Here is a 15345-nt window from a genome sequence, read left to right as displayed (position 1 = left end):
ATGACATGTAAGGAAAACCATTAATCTTGAGAAAAATAGTCGCCTAACAACCTCAAAATTAAAATCACCCCCCAAAATGGGCAATATTATTTATATTTGAGGAAGAAAATGATAAAGCAGCTTGCTACTTCACATTCTCAGGAGTAAAATTTACACTATAGCTGTTAGCTTGTAGCTTCTACAATGTTTTCAAGGGAACAGAATATAGTAGTATCTCCCTTGCCACAAAATGGACCAGGCAACACTTTGAAACTAAACCTGAAATACACGTTTGCATAGCACCTAGCACAGAACAGCCTCTTCAGTTAGATCACAAGTGCAACTGTAATCTTATGTCATCCTTAATATTCATTAAAAACAGGGAGGTGTTGCAAATGATGTTTGTGATGGAGGCTGCACTGTAGTTATCGTCTTACAAACTTGTATTCGAGTTGAAAACATTTGATACTTTGGATTTCGATATTACACAAGCATCTCCAACTCAGCAGAAGCAAACTATTAAATTTGGTGCAGTGCCCCTCCACAGTATCTTAGATTTATGAGCCTAATGCTATGCTTCAACCTGTGACATCATGGCTGATTTGACTTGCTTAATACTGCAATCAGTGGAAAGAATTATAGATCAGATTTAGTCCACGTAATTTTGACACCTGTTAGCTTCAGTCTTCAGCCTACTTCCCACTGACTGCAGAGACAGTCAGGATTTGGCAGCCTTGGAAAGCAGATGTTATGGACACCAACCTTACTTGCAAGTCAGTTGGTTGATGTGGCCCTGAGTATTCACGTTTCATCTGCTACTTTCTCTCTCATCTTCACACAACTGAAAACCCTTGCAACCATTACAAGAGCACTTCCTTGACTATGCCTTGACTATGGATCACAATAGCCTTAAAGAAAAGGGACAGGCCTTTTCATGAGCTCCTTCATGTCTGGCTAAAGAATCATTTCTTGAAGATGAATCCCCTTTCCTTACCGCGCTGATACAGAATCTGACCGGTAACAGCTAAACTTAGAAACTGTTAAATTTAAGTTATTGAGAAAGTCATTTCCCTAAGCAGCTGCCACTGGGAACTGTTTTCAGAGTTTATACATGGAAAAACAAGAAAAAAAATACTCTGGGATATTAATAAACATGCAGTTTATGTTTTTGAGGTCACCGGTATGAATAACAGCATGAAGGGAGTAACAGTATCCTCTTTGAGGAGAAGCTTTAATCATCCTAGTCATGTACCCTAATATCCAAATGCTGGCCCATCACCCAGAAAGATTATGTGCAAGTGTAATGGGCCGCAGGAGCTGTTAAACACTCCATCAGTCATACCTGCATCTTGCAAATGCCAGAAGACTACAGGATTTCTTGCTGTCCTAGTCTGGTTTGAAACAAAAAGAAAGGTCAATTTAATGAGGAATTAGGATATAATAAAGTGTGCAGGATAACATATTCACATTCATACTATTGCTCCCAATTTGAGAAAGGTGGAAAGAATACTGAAGCTAATTGACTGTTCTAAGCAGGGCCTAATATTAAACTACAGCTGAGGCAAAACTTTCCCCAGTTAGTTTTTAAGACTTTGAAATTACCAATGCTGTATTCAGCGTACTGCCCAAATAATTCTCCAGGTCTGCAGTTGGAGACAATACTTCTGACAAAGGAGAATTTATTTGCATTTAAATAAATATTTCCATCAGTTCTACATAAGAACATGCACTGAGGAAATGTTTGTATAATAAGGACATGCTCCATTTTCCTCCCAACAGATGGAACTTTAGACAGAGAACTTCACTGTCACTGATAGAAACCCCTCTGCATCAGAGTTACAGCAGCACAAAGAGGAGGAAAGCTGCTGGAAGCAGGCCAAGAAAGAGTACCATTAAACATATAGGAGAGAGTTAAGTGTACGTATCAACTGATCTCTTCTTCTGTGCTTTTGCTGAAAAACATGCCTTCTAATACCCTCAGTCACAAAGGCACTGCTTTTTTTCCCTTATGATCCTCCTAATAGGTTTTAACCTAGACTCTATTACGGCAGCAACTAAATTGTAGGTTAATTCCTTTCCTTGTTCTGATCACTGACAAAGGTAGTTGTTTCTGTCTCATATTATCATTAATAACATGAGAAATCAAAATATTACCTTAATGTAAGCTTATGCATTTGCAGCAAACTTGTACTGGTGCCATACGGCTTGGAGCATGGCTAGAAGTATCACGGCATATTTTCCATTTATATTAATGAGATCCCATTTATTAATAGTAATACTAATAGCTTAAAAATACTTCTGTAAGAGAAAGTGTCACCTCCATGATAGGATGCTGAAGTCTGGACAGTGCAAGCAGCAATAAAACTACACTGTGTCAGCACCTTAGTAAAAATATCTTTTTACCCAGCAGCTGATAACAGAATGTGATAATGTCATGTCTGAATTAAAACAACAAAGATATTTATGCAGCAGTCCTGGAAAGGGCATTCAGCATAAAGAACACACTTGTCAAATCACCTATTTGTTCCACATTCTCATTTCTTAAAAATACACATCTTAAATGTACATTTTGTGGGAATGATAGAAAGCAAGACCTTCCGAGATCCTGACAGTGGCATCAGTTTAATCCATTGCAATGACGGACTGATAGCAAATTGCCTTGCTAAACAAAGCAGACTAGTAGAACTGCAGTAGGGAGCCTCAGACACACCCCGACCTTTCTAATACTCTCATTAAGCCCCACATTGATACATTCAAGTATGCTTCAAGTAGGCTGCAAAGTAACTTTTTGTCAAAAAATAAATACCTCCAAATACGGCTCTGGCTTGGTCTCATGCACAGGCTCCAAGGCAAGGGCAATTATTAGCTGTACTTAGAATCACTTTAACTTTCATGTGGTTTTTAAGCAGCAATCTTGGAATCCTCAACAGCGCCTATTAAAAGCTATTTTCAAAGCTCACAAATTCTACAGATCAAATTAGGAATCTCTCATTGGTCAAGAATATGCATGCCCACAGCTGATTTGCTTGTAGCAGTTTGCATCCATTGGGTACACACAGATATGAGCACCTATGCATGGCCTACAGACAATCTTTAGATGAAATAAACATAGCTGTGTCCCAGCCTGTGTTGTTGCCCTGTGCATGAGCTCCACGCAATAGGTCACACTGTTTTAGAATAACTGAGGCACAAGATAGTAGCCACAGGTAGACAGGGAAGCAGACACATGGGAGAGCAGTTGGTAGTGCTTGAGGACAACCAAATTCCTCAGCTATTCCATAACTGTGCTTCCCCGGCTGGGTGTGGGTTGATTAGCAATACACAGTACACACAGTCCCTGAGCCGTGACTCCCATCTTCTAAAATCATACTAAATGCAGTAGTGAAGGAGTCCAAATGAAATAGAGAAGGATAAGAGTATATGACCCAACTGATAGGAAAGTGTAAAAACTGTTCCACAGTGCACAGAAGCATGGCTTGTCTCTTCATTTCCTCTTTGGTAAACAAAATGGAAACACTCAGGATGGCTTTTGCAGAGGAAAGAATTACCTTATAAATAAGAGCCTTGAAGAAGTCAATGAGCACAATGGTACAAGTGATCAATTTGGTATATTATATTATAAAAGCCTTTGATAAGGTTCTTCATGAACCTTACTTTGCTATGGACTACTGTCAGAGGAGGGATGCCTGAGAAGGGAGACGGTATCCTTCTCCAAAGGCTTAAGGAAACCGAGCTGTCAGGATACAGAATGTCTTCTCTTAAAGAATAACTGTTCAAAAAATAAGAAGCAAAATTCACCTTTCATATTCTAAAAATACTTCCTCTTGCCTATTTGATTTTATCCTAGAGATGGTGATATTTCCACGCTAAGCGATCCCACTATATCCCACAGACACATGGCGCGAATCTTAACATTCAAAAACCACGCTTGTTTGATCAAACAGAACGAGAGAAACCAGCATTTCCATGAATACACTGATAATAACTGGCCCGTGTCCTTTCTGCAAGCCAGGAGGGAACCTGTGCAGCTGGCAGGCTGTTTGTTGCTGATAGGAGCGAAGATTTATGGTTATTCCTATTTCTCCCTGAGTCATGCAGCCTTTAAAAAATAAAAGCTTAAAATTTTAAGCTTCAGCTTCCAAGCTTAACATCGTCAAAACAGATAGCAAAGAACAGTTGCTCATAGATGGGACTAAAGTTGGCACTTCTAGACACATGCTATTTCCCAATGACTCTGCTGCACTAAGAGATAATTTTGAGATTAACTCACTCTTATTAAATGGGATACAGTTTCTTCCTATATACCTTTGCTCTTTCAGTGATTCAGAGACAAAAAACAAAAAATAATCAAACGAACCCCCACCCTTTCCTGCTACGAAATGACACATACTGGTGAATATTTGGGAAAGAAAAAGGGGAGGAGAATGGGAAAGCACAGGAATAGAGACACTCAGGTGAGATCTTACATGATTAATTCTTTTTTGCCTTAAACTACAAGATCTGTTTAGCACAGCCTACGAGGGTATTTAAGTAGCAGTCAGTAGAGGACAAATTACAAAATGATTAACAAAAATGTCCCGTTTATATCCATTTTGCTTCATATACTGAAAATAAAATGATTTTGACTTGGTATGTATCTGGTCTTTCCAACTCAAATGACGCCACAGTGTTTTATGCTTAAATTGCCACCGCTTGTTAACAAGTGAATCCATCCTCCAGAATTAGACGTAACTTCAAAAAAAGTCCCTAGACTGCAGCATCCAAGTGCCCCTGTACTCTGCTTCTGTTGGAAATGCGTCCGCATTTCCACTCCCTCATGATCTCTACCTATTCATAATGATTTTACAAGCCTAAGCACAAATATAAACTAGATCCTTACCAGAGCAATGAGAAAGAATATTTCTTCCTTGCTTTGCTCTTATCCAACTTTTTTTTCTCTCCTCTCTGTTTTGTAAGCATATGTTTTCCTCTCGTATAATACATCAACAGTATGCTAGGAATTGCATTATCTTGGACATAACCAACATTTGGCCTGAGGGCTGCAATGGAAATTTCTCAAAGCCCTCAAGAAGCCTTTGATTCATCAAGATAGAGCAAAAAGCATTCACCTTCTTTATAACTTGGACACATGGCCTGGGAACGCAGATGGTTTCAGAAGACATTGTTTTTCACTGACTGGGTTATACAACTTTCTGGCTTACATTCTCCCTGTACTGTATTAGGCAAACATTATTTCAAAAACAAGTCTTCCTTGCATCACTAATCCCATATGTTAAAAATGTCTAAATTTAGTAAATGAAGTGACTGGCAGCTTATGTTCTAAGATGTATAAATCCATTTCTTAAAAGGAACAGCAGGATATGGCACTTCAAATCACTGGGCTTTTAGTCTCCAAACCTAACAACCGTCAAACTCATTAACAATTTTACGGCTAATAAATGCACAGAAGTAATCAGATCTAATTATATTATGCCATTTTATGATTTGCTACGCATCTCAGTTTGATCTTACAATTTGGCATTATACTTCTGTCCTTTGAGTTTGGTCTCTCCACTTCCCAGGTAACAAAGATTGTGTATTTATGAAGGGAATACACACCCACTACTGCTTAAAAAATTACACAATAGACGATTAGATTGTTGTTACTAGAGAACATTAACTACTTCGGGGCATGAAGTTCTGAAATCCAGGCAAATCTTACAACTTTGTTTAATAAGTGAGGATGAAACATCAGGCTGGTGAAGGCCTATTGTTCTCAGTGCTCCCACCTTTCAGGGTAGTCCAAAGGAAATGAAATGCTAAGCAACTCTGAAAATCAAACGTTTTGTTGGTTTGAAAACAAACACTGTCAAGTTTGCAAATATTTTTTTGTGAAACAACATAATGAAATATGTATTCAAAATTTCTTCTTCCTAACAGTACAGTGGCACATCCTGGTAGTAGCCTATCGCAGCTATTGACTTCAGCATTTTCAAAGCTTCAAGGAAACCCATTGGCATGCAAATCACCAGTGTTTCCTATGCTGATATTAAAGCTGCTGCACTATGAGTTCCACATCAATAGAGGTCTTGCTGTGCTAGGACCTAAGTCCAGCTCTGCCAAAAGTCTCAAATTCTTAAATGCAGTATGTGAGCAGCACCAGAAAGGCTCTACCATTACTTTAACACAACTGCAGACAAGTGTTTGAACATAAAAGATCGCTTCATTTCTCAAATTACATCCCTCTCATTCTTGAAAAGGTGCATTTCTGATCATCACTATTTTAAATATATCCTATATTTTTCTATGAAGTTAAATACTTAAAAGAAGAATCCCTAAAGAAATGAATACAAAGCACAACAGTTTCACTTGATGTTTTGATTTCAGCATTGTCTGGTCCTGTATTCACTGTGGAGAGTTTGGCTTCTTTTTGAAACTCTTAAATAAGAAATCCAGAGCTAGCCTTCCTTGCTCCCAGAAGCCTCTGGTTATCAGCTGTTAATGCAAACTCTTATACGGTGCTAGAGCATGCACAGAATGGCTTATGCTTGTTTAGTAACTCTGTAACTTGCATTACAAATACATGTTGGTCGTTACAGAGAAGAACTGTGATGCTTCTTTTTCTACAAGTGCATAGAAAATGATGATGTGCGTATCTTCTGGTAAATCAGTACTAACAAGGCTTACCGGGCTGTTGAGTGGTTAACTTACAAAACCAGGCAGTTCCCAGTTATTGATCAGATCACTGCAGCGCAATCTGCAACCAGCATTCTCCCTGAAACCTAATTAGCTCAAATGGTTGGCAACGCATATCCACTGCAGTATAAAATGTTACCGAGGTCATGGAAACAATGCTGTGTGGGGGATTATTCTCACCTGATATGCACAATCCAGTACAGTAGTACAGCTCCTAACAACCAGCAATGGAAGTCTGATGTCAGTATTTTTCCAGTGGTTGTCACAATAAAAGATAGGTTAAAACAGACCAATGCAGGCAATATCATGTTCCTTCAAAGAACGGACACCACAAAGTTGAAGCATTTCCTATATCAGAAATCATGCTCCCTAAATGTTTTTCATGAGGGTGGGTATGCCTGTGAATTCATGCCAGCTAAGTGCCTTACTCTGGGGACTGTGCTCCTGGCAATGCAATTGCTGTCTGGCAGGCTGATTAAGCTACATGTACGTATACTTAACATTTAAAGGACTATGATAAAGTATTCACTTTGACTGAATCTCATATCTGTTCACAGCAAGGTCTGAGGTAGTTCAGAACCAAGCCATGGGAAACAGATGCTTAGGAAACATGAGAAACAAGGGAAGGGATTTAATGCACAAAACGATCAAGATAAAATGGTAATTGTGACAGAGAAGAGGAACATAACCATAGAGTTATGAACTACTGCCAGCTGAGAAAGAGGAGCACTGACAGGAATGAGTGGAAAAAGTTCATTAAAAATGGAACTTCTATTTGGCCTGCCTCCTAATATTTAACTTACAATATTTGAAGGAACAGTATCAACAATCACTCCACAAAGAAAACCAATGATAATAATGAAATTCAGCAAAGCAGAAAGGAAAGAAAATTTTGCAATACAGTGGACAAAGTTAATAGACACAGGCACTGAATTGTGAAGAATTGCTGTATTTCTCACAAGGAGTCCACGTGCTCAGTGTAATATTTGAATCTACAAGCAACTGAAATGAGTATTCTGAAAAGTTGCAGATTCTTTCAAGGTTCACTTTTGATGATGCAGTTTATTGAGAAAACATTTATATACAACTGGAACAGTGAACAACTAACAAATTGAACATATATGAACATCACGATGAACAAGAAACACAATTATATTTAATTTAAATTAGATAAGCCCACGCAAAGCCTGACCTATTACTTAATAGAAAATCTCTCACTGATTTTTATCTTAAGGAAAACAGAGTTCAGATTATGAAAGTAGAAGCTTGAGAACAGCTAGTATTTTCCACATCCATACACAGCCAAATTAAAACTCACAATCTTTTGACAACTTAGCAGTAATTGACTTTTAAATCTGATGAGAATGAACTGGGACTAGGCTACTTAATTCTGTATATAACAAAAAAGATTTTAAAAAAATTAAATACACTTAATACTTAATATATCCCAGTTTAGAGTAAAGTTCCAGGTAACACTGCAGTGACAGCAATGTGATTCCAGATAGGGAGAAAAGGAGTAACTGGCAGACTGGGGGAATCCTGTAGGAAAAAGTAGGAGCTGTGAGGACAGGAGACAAGCAGAAGCAGCGCAGACTACAGGAATCAGACCTTCATGTTGCTATTCCCATAAAAATGAACAAAATCTTGCTGCCTACATTACATTCTCTTCCTCAGTTCATCATCCACATTCAGTTAAACAATACATTCCATACCAAAATTCATTAAACCAAAGAAAAAACAGAAAAAAAAAGGCACATAAAAACACTTCTTTGCCAAGTCACTTCAACTTGTGAAACAGATGCATGCATGCAACTACATAACAGCCTTTCTCCAGTTTCCTCCTTGCAACTCCAGCTACAGCAGATGCTGATAAACAATTCCGGGGACAAATAATGCTTCAAAAGCACAATATGAAATTGTTCATTAAAGACAAAAGTTCTTGACAGCAATTGTTAAACATATTTATTAGATTCTAGGTATTAATCATAAACCACCTAGGAATTATAGCTCAGGAGTACAGAGGCAGAGGATGTAGAACAAAAACAATACGAAGAAAATGAATTATTTCTGGTACGTGTGCAAATTCCCTACTTCCTCTCCAGAAAGAAGCTGCAGCCACTACCGTTCACTTGGATTGCATGGCACAGAGTTTTAGTGGTGCAAACCCTCATCTCAACAACAATACAGACCATCTTAAGATATTTCAGAGTCAGTTGGTACTGTTTGGACATACAGCATTTGTTGTAAAACAGTTTTGCATACTCCTTAGCATAGACAGTGGTGGCGATGTATCTGCCAGTTTGCAGGAGTCAACAAGTAACTCTGAAAGCCATGAGAAACCATGTTACCTTCTTCTAACAGAATGGATATGCCAAGATGCTAAACACAAAATAGATGAGTAAAAGTTCTAACAAAGAAATGTACAATGCACCAACAGTGTGGCTCTCCTTCAAATATAAAAGCTTGGGGTCTGAAGCAGCAGGAGGTACTAGGGAGGCAAATGTACACCTAGGCAGACAGAAGTCACCACTCCTTCAGATTTTAAGCTACAATAATCTAAACTTCAATTCCTGTGACATTTACGTAAGGAATCAATTATTCTTTTTTGTTTCAGAACATTTAGCTACGCTATTCTATTAGGTTGGAAGGAACAAGAAAAGAAAAACTTCTCTGATTTTCTGATGGGTCGATACTGTCTACTACCAAGGGTGTATTACTTAAGTGTGGAGCTGGCTGTTCACTTACTTCCACCATTTGTATGTATATCATAGTAATTAAATACATACAGTATCAGAAAATCTACGGGTAAATACCAGATACTTGCATTTTCCTCGTATTATACTATACTATGTTAATTTGGGCTTTGTTTCTGTAATAAAAATTGCAGGGTGATTTTTATAACTAGCTTTCCAGTAATCATTCTCAAAAACAAACAGACTCAAATTCTGTCATGGACTATAGGTGTGACTTCTAAATTACCTCAGTCAACACCGCAACAGAGCTTGTGAATGGCCTTTGAGAAGTCTGTAGGTGGTTTTGAGCAGTTAACAAAATTCAAATGGAGGCTCACTCTGCAAAGACCACAAGTCACATGCAAGGCAGCTAGGAGGAATATGTCTCTGTTCATCGGACTGCACAAATATCTTTGAGATGAGCATTTGATTTGCTCTATTTTATACACTTCACTACAGCCAAATTACCAGTTCCTAACAACTTTGGCCAAACCAGCTTTGGACCTGCTCACCCATACCTTATTTAGACATTTGCACATTTTAAGCAACTATAAAAATGATTTCACATCCGGCCATACCACAGAGTATTAACATTTGACCCAGTTTTCCTCAGTTTAGGAGTTTTAGGAACCTGTTCTAAATTCAAGATAAATGATGACCTACTAAGATCCATTTAACACATCTATAACTATTTAGGTGTTCCATTAAAAATTTGACCCAGGACTTTTATTACCTGTATCCTGCACAAAGCCTGTGGAGCTTCTACATGTAATTTAACTAGTACAAATGCTGTCAACCAGTTCAGAGACAGCTGAGGATTCTAACCTAAACATACAATCAATTAAGAGAAAGGAAAGGAAGCCAGGCCTCAAGGATTCTGAGATCCACAAAGTATTATTTTCTACGCAGTTTAGTCCTCTAGCAACTGCTACAATAACATATGAACCTGAACGCCTACTCTCATACTCTGTTAAATACTACTGGCTCTGGTATTTGCTGACTATTCCAGCCACAACAATAAATTACCAGTGCATTCATTTGCCGATTTGATGGTACGCCATCACCTGTCAAAATACAAGCCAACAAACATTTTCACAGGGGAAAAACAATGCATAGCTTTTCTGCTTCCTGTGAAATCACAGCTGAATTCTGATTCCGTATCAAGGGTCTCTGAGTAGGTGACACTGTATAAGCAGAACGATCACGTAACAATCAGACAAAAATGACACTAACTTTGCCTTCTGATCTTCACACTGACTTCAGATGTACAAAGCAATGCTGAATAATGAGTAGATGTTCACATGTATTTGGCTGGAAAGCTTAATTTACTTAAAGTGAAAAAACTACTGATATTTGCTTTCTTTTCTCTAGTGGAAATCAAGTTAGGTAGTAAACTGAAGATTCTCTGATTTGTTATGATTAGCAAAAATGAAGAAACATTAAGTTCATTTCAACTCTTCAGCAATGATGAAAAACACAGAGCTCCACCATGAACTGTCATACTGAACAAGCAAAACAGATTTGCAGGGAAAAAGGATTAAATGGAGCTGTAAAGGAAGGAAAGTGCAATGAAAAACAGTTACTTTCCTAAGAACACTGCCGATTCTTCCTCTGTACTGTCTTTTATGTAAGTCTTGGATTCATTTCTCTCATTGCCATTTCTATTAACATGTCATTCAAACTTGTTTTAGAGCTTGTTTGAAAGCTAAGAGCCGCGCAATTTTTGCTCACTTTAGAAACTCATTTTCACAGATAAATCAGTTTTACCAATACTGAATTTACTCTTGCTGAAGTTAATTTTTGGCCACAGATTGCCGTGATTAAAAATCTTTGAAATTCACTTGGAATTAGTTCATTAAATAAAGAGAATTTAGAAAGAGCTATGTTAAGCTACACATGAGTTGGACCTAAGTCTGAATTCAATCAATGGAAGAAAAGTAAGAGAAAAAGAGGACTAGGGAATTTAAAGATAACTACAGCTGAAGTACTAACTAGAAAAAATGGTTCAATGTTGGCAATATAGTTAATTCTATTATCTAGAAAGTTGACAACAGGTCTATCTTATAGTTTCTGACAAGAATGCAATGAACAGCTGGTTAGTGCTGGTCAGTTCTGCTCTACCTCTGATGCAATTAAAAGCAAGTGATCATGCAGTTCTGAATAATTATAGTATCTCATGACTCTGTTAAACCCTGATGCTATAAATGCTCTGATATTAAGCCATAACAGCACAACTTATTTTCACGGAAAGGAAAAAAACCTAGATCTCAGAAGATCATACAAGAGCTACATATCTCATATTAGGAGTCAATAAGTGCAGACAATACTTAGAAAGCATGAGAATACTCGCACAAAAGCACAGGTCAGTTCTGTGTGGTATCATCCTTTGCCAGTAGTAATAATTTGCTGACACTGTGTTTAAGGCAGGGACCTATACGAGGCCACAAAGATATTGGGGATGTTTGGGGAAGGATGATGTTAGAAGACCAAGCAGAGTTCAGGTCCCTTAAGACATTTCAACATTATTTATTTGAATAAAAAGGTAGAAATTGTTAAGTTGTGGAAAAAGAGATAAAGAGTGTAAGAAAGGACAATGCTAAACTGGCTTTTGTTTTGAATGATTTTTGGGGGTGGGGAATTGGAATTTTTACAGGACCTGATTCTTTTTGCTTTGAGAATCTGTCTTATCTATTCATTCAGATTCTTGGCAGAGAGCTAGTGTCATGGGAAATAAATAGACATTCCTCTTCAGCAGTGAGTCATAGGGCAAGATCAAAAAGAATCTGCAGTAGCTTATGGTCTGTAAGGCTTATTACTATCCAAAAAATTAATTGTGCACATCAAAGATTACAAACTGAAAATCCTGTTCTTCCTCTGAGTACCTAAACTCAGAACAGCTGGCACAAACTTCTTTTGCTTCTTCTTCTTCTTTTTTTTTTTTTTTAATTAAATACTTTCTATAACAGTGACTAACAGCTAGGAAGTTACACCCCTTGCATGTTGACAACTTGAAAAAAGTCAATTTGTTTGATCAAACTGCAAAGAAATACCATCACTGACACAGAAGGTCTTAACTACCAAAGACAAGACATGCTCCATTCATCTCAGTAAGTTCCAGCACAGTATACGACTAGAATAGAAGATCTTACTGTTTTTACTTTTCAAAGAAAAAAAAAAATCCAACTTTTTAGACCTATACTTAAACAAAAGAATTGCATCCCCAGTAGCTAGTCTCAATTCTTTCATGCCCCAAAGGCTGCTAAGCCAAAAGGTAATCGGCAACCAAGACTAGGTGCTGGCTCATGAGCAATATCCTGCCTCAGAACTCAAGGCAGCCATGGCATGTATTAAAAATGATAATACAGTGTAGTGTGCATGCATCTTCACTGACAGACATCACAAGACAGACGACAACAGTGGGAAGAGAGGGGACTGCATGCAAATGTCAGTACTCAGAAGTAATTTGGCAATGAAAAATACTGTAATATTCTTGATAAAGTCTAGTCAGTTTTATTGGAAACAACAAAGAGAGAGCATTTCTCCTATGACGTTCCTCCTGATTCATTGCTGCCATTTGTTGTATTTCTTCCAGTTTTAAGCACAACCAGTATACAGTAGGGAAATTCTTTCAAATTACGTATTGTGATGAATTAGCATACTATTTGCTATATTGATATGTACCTTACTTTATCACTATGGTAATGCAAAGGAAAACCATATTTATCCTATACTAGCTTTGTTTTCTCCCAACAAGGCGATTTCTCACCACAGGAAATCCCATGTTCATAAAACTGGATAGCTGACATTTCCAGCATAATATGCTTTGAGAGGAATAACAACCCTCCTAATCAATTTTGCCAATTACATCAGTGTTTGTCATAATACAAAAACACTTCTTCATATACTGAAAGACCAACAAGAAGCCCTTCCTATGTCATCTGAATCTGGAAAGTGAGAGGCTGCATTCTCATTAATGTATAAACACATAGAATAAGTGAAGTAGTAAGCAATTTAATCCACACATGGATGGATAATTAATTCTGTGATGTAAAGAGAGAGCCAGATCCCTTATAATACAGTGTAAAAGCATAACACTCTATGAAGATTATGAGAAAAGTTTATGCGTGGCTCTTAAATTTTTAGATCCAGGCTGTATACCATTTTTCTGGGATAAAAATAGCTTTCTGCACATTCTTAGTTTTGTATTCTGAACAACTGCTTGTTAGTGACCAGATGAATTTTCACTTTCTAGTCAAAAAATTTTTGATGATCTGTTGCAAGTTGTCTTAGAAATAAGAGTAAAACTTAAGTAATCACCTTCATGATTGAAAAATAAGCTTTTCTCAAGATAGAAGTTTTATTTTGGCATTTTCCTTTTGACTATAAGAAATGACAATTTTGTGCTTTGTAAAGCCAACTAGGGTCAAGATTAATACAGCATCCATTAATTAGTTTGTTGATATCATAAAGGCTTTTCTTGACATCCCACTGATGAATGAGGGAATTTGGATCTCAGCAGGTAAACTTGTTTGATACTTCCTTAATCTACTGCACAGCATTTGCTGCAGCCAAAAATAAGAGAGAAAGCGGGATGCAGAGTTAAAACAATTTTAGAAGAGATTACTAGTTACAAAAGAATATGAATGAAAAATAACTTTTAAAAATAACATATATTCTGTACTGATGTGTGCCATAAACATTTTCTTCACTAATGGAAGCCTTCAGGGAACAAATAGTTATTTGATATGCCTTTCACTCTGCTCAAGACATTTTACATTTTCATTGTAGCTCTGCCTTTTATTTCCTTCTGTTCTCCTTGCCTTCGTTAGATTAGAGAGCTAGGGTGTTAATGGGGTATTTGATGAAGATTGAAGACCTATTTTCTCCCCCTTTGGAGACCAGCCTGACTTGAACAAGTTGAGAAGAGTGAAGCAGTCTCTTCATGTCCTTGGGAAAAGCCTTTGCCATTTCAGCATTTCAAGACATGGTCCCCTTTCTTCACAGTGAAGAAGAAAGAAAAGGTGCCAGCACAAGAAGGTTCTGAATAATTTCATATAATGTCAGTGGGGCTGCAAAAGCTCCCTTTCAATCTCCTTTATGGTTGGTGAGCATGAGAACGCAAGGTGGATCCAGGAGGGGAATGCAAAGAACTAGTGCTTGCAGCTCGAACAGGACGAGAAACAAGCTGTTGTTCACCAGTCCCCACCTCCGTTGTTGCCACTTCCTTACAACCCTCATCCTTGTGGGTACCACTTTGTGCAGGGCACTCAAAATGCACACAGTGAAACACCTGGAGAGAACAAAAATGAAGATAAACAATTAAATGCTGGCAAAAGCATGATCAAAGTAAGATGAAATCTATATGCAAGTACGCAGGCCAGATCAGTGCCAAAGCACTTAGTCAAATAAGAATGCTTCATCATCAGCGCACAACCATCATTCCATGTGACATAAATATTACAAAGTGATACAAGTAATAAAAGTGGAGCAAGTGAGGGCCTACAAATTATACAAATTTTTACATATGACATTGAAAATCAGAAAGATGGTTCTATGGCAGACAGAGATAGTTATAAATGATTTTTCCTTTGCCAAATAGCATAAATAGCTAATACATGCTATTGGAAAACAACAACAATTATATTAATTGTTTTAAACATGTAATATGATCTAATCACATCTTCAAAAGACTGATATTCACAAACACTAGAAATGGCATTTAAACTATTACCAGCGTGATCCTGTTTCAAGATTGCCCACTTCTGTAACAGCAATGGTAGCTCTGCAGACATTTTCTGGAGTTATGCAGAAATGTATTCAAGACTGTTCAAGGAAGCTACTACTGAAGCAGATGGAATGTGTCCTTTGTAACACTGACCAGTTTCTGAGGCTTCAAACAATACCGGGACCACTATCATTCATCTTCTAAGTATCTGATATCTTTAAAGCTCTTCTCACA

The 15345-nt window shown here is 37.5% G+C and overlaps 1 protein-coding gene across 2 annotated transcripts in view; it reads right to left on the bottom strand.

Annotated features, from left to right (window-relative positions):
• The window catches only part of BTBD9 (BTB domain containing 9), a 115700-nt gene continuing 108043 nt past the window's right edge, over positions 7689–15345 (bottom strand). For both annotated transcript variants that reach the window (XM_021389446.1, XM_021389447.1), the window contains one exon: positions 7689–14676. In XM_021389446.1, the coding sequence (XP_021245121.1) occupies positions 14482–14676 (195 nt within the window). In that variant the 3' untranslated portion in view covers positions 7689–14481. The remainder of the gene's footprint in view (positions 14677–15345) is intronic.

Source organism: Numida meleagris, chromosome 3 (assembly GCF_002078875.1).
Source record: "Numida meleagris isolate 19003 breed g44 Domestic line chromosome 3, NumMel1.0, whole genome shotgun sequence".
Lineage (NCBI taxonomy): Eukaryota > Metazoa > Chordata > Aves > Galliformes > Numididae > Numida > Numida meleagris.
This window is presented reverse-complemented; position numbering and strand designations above follow the sequence as displayed.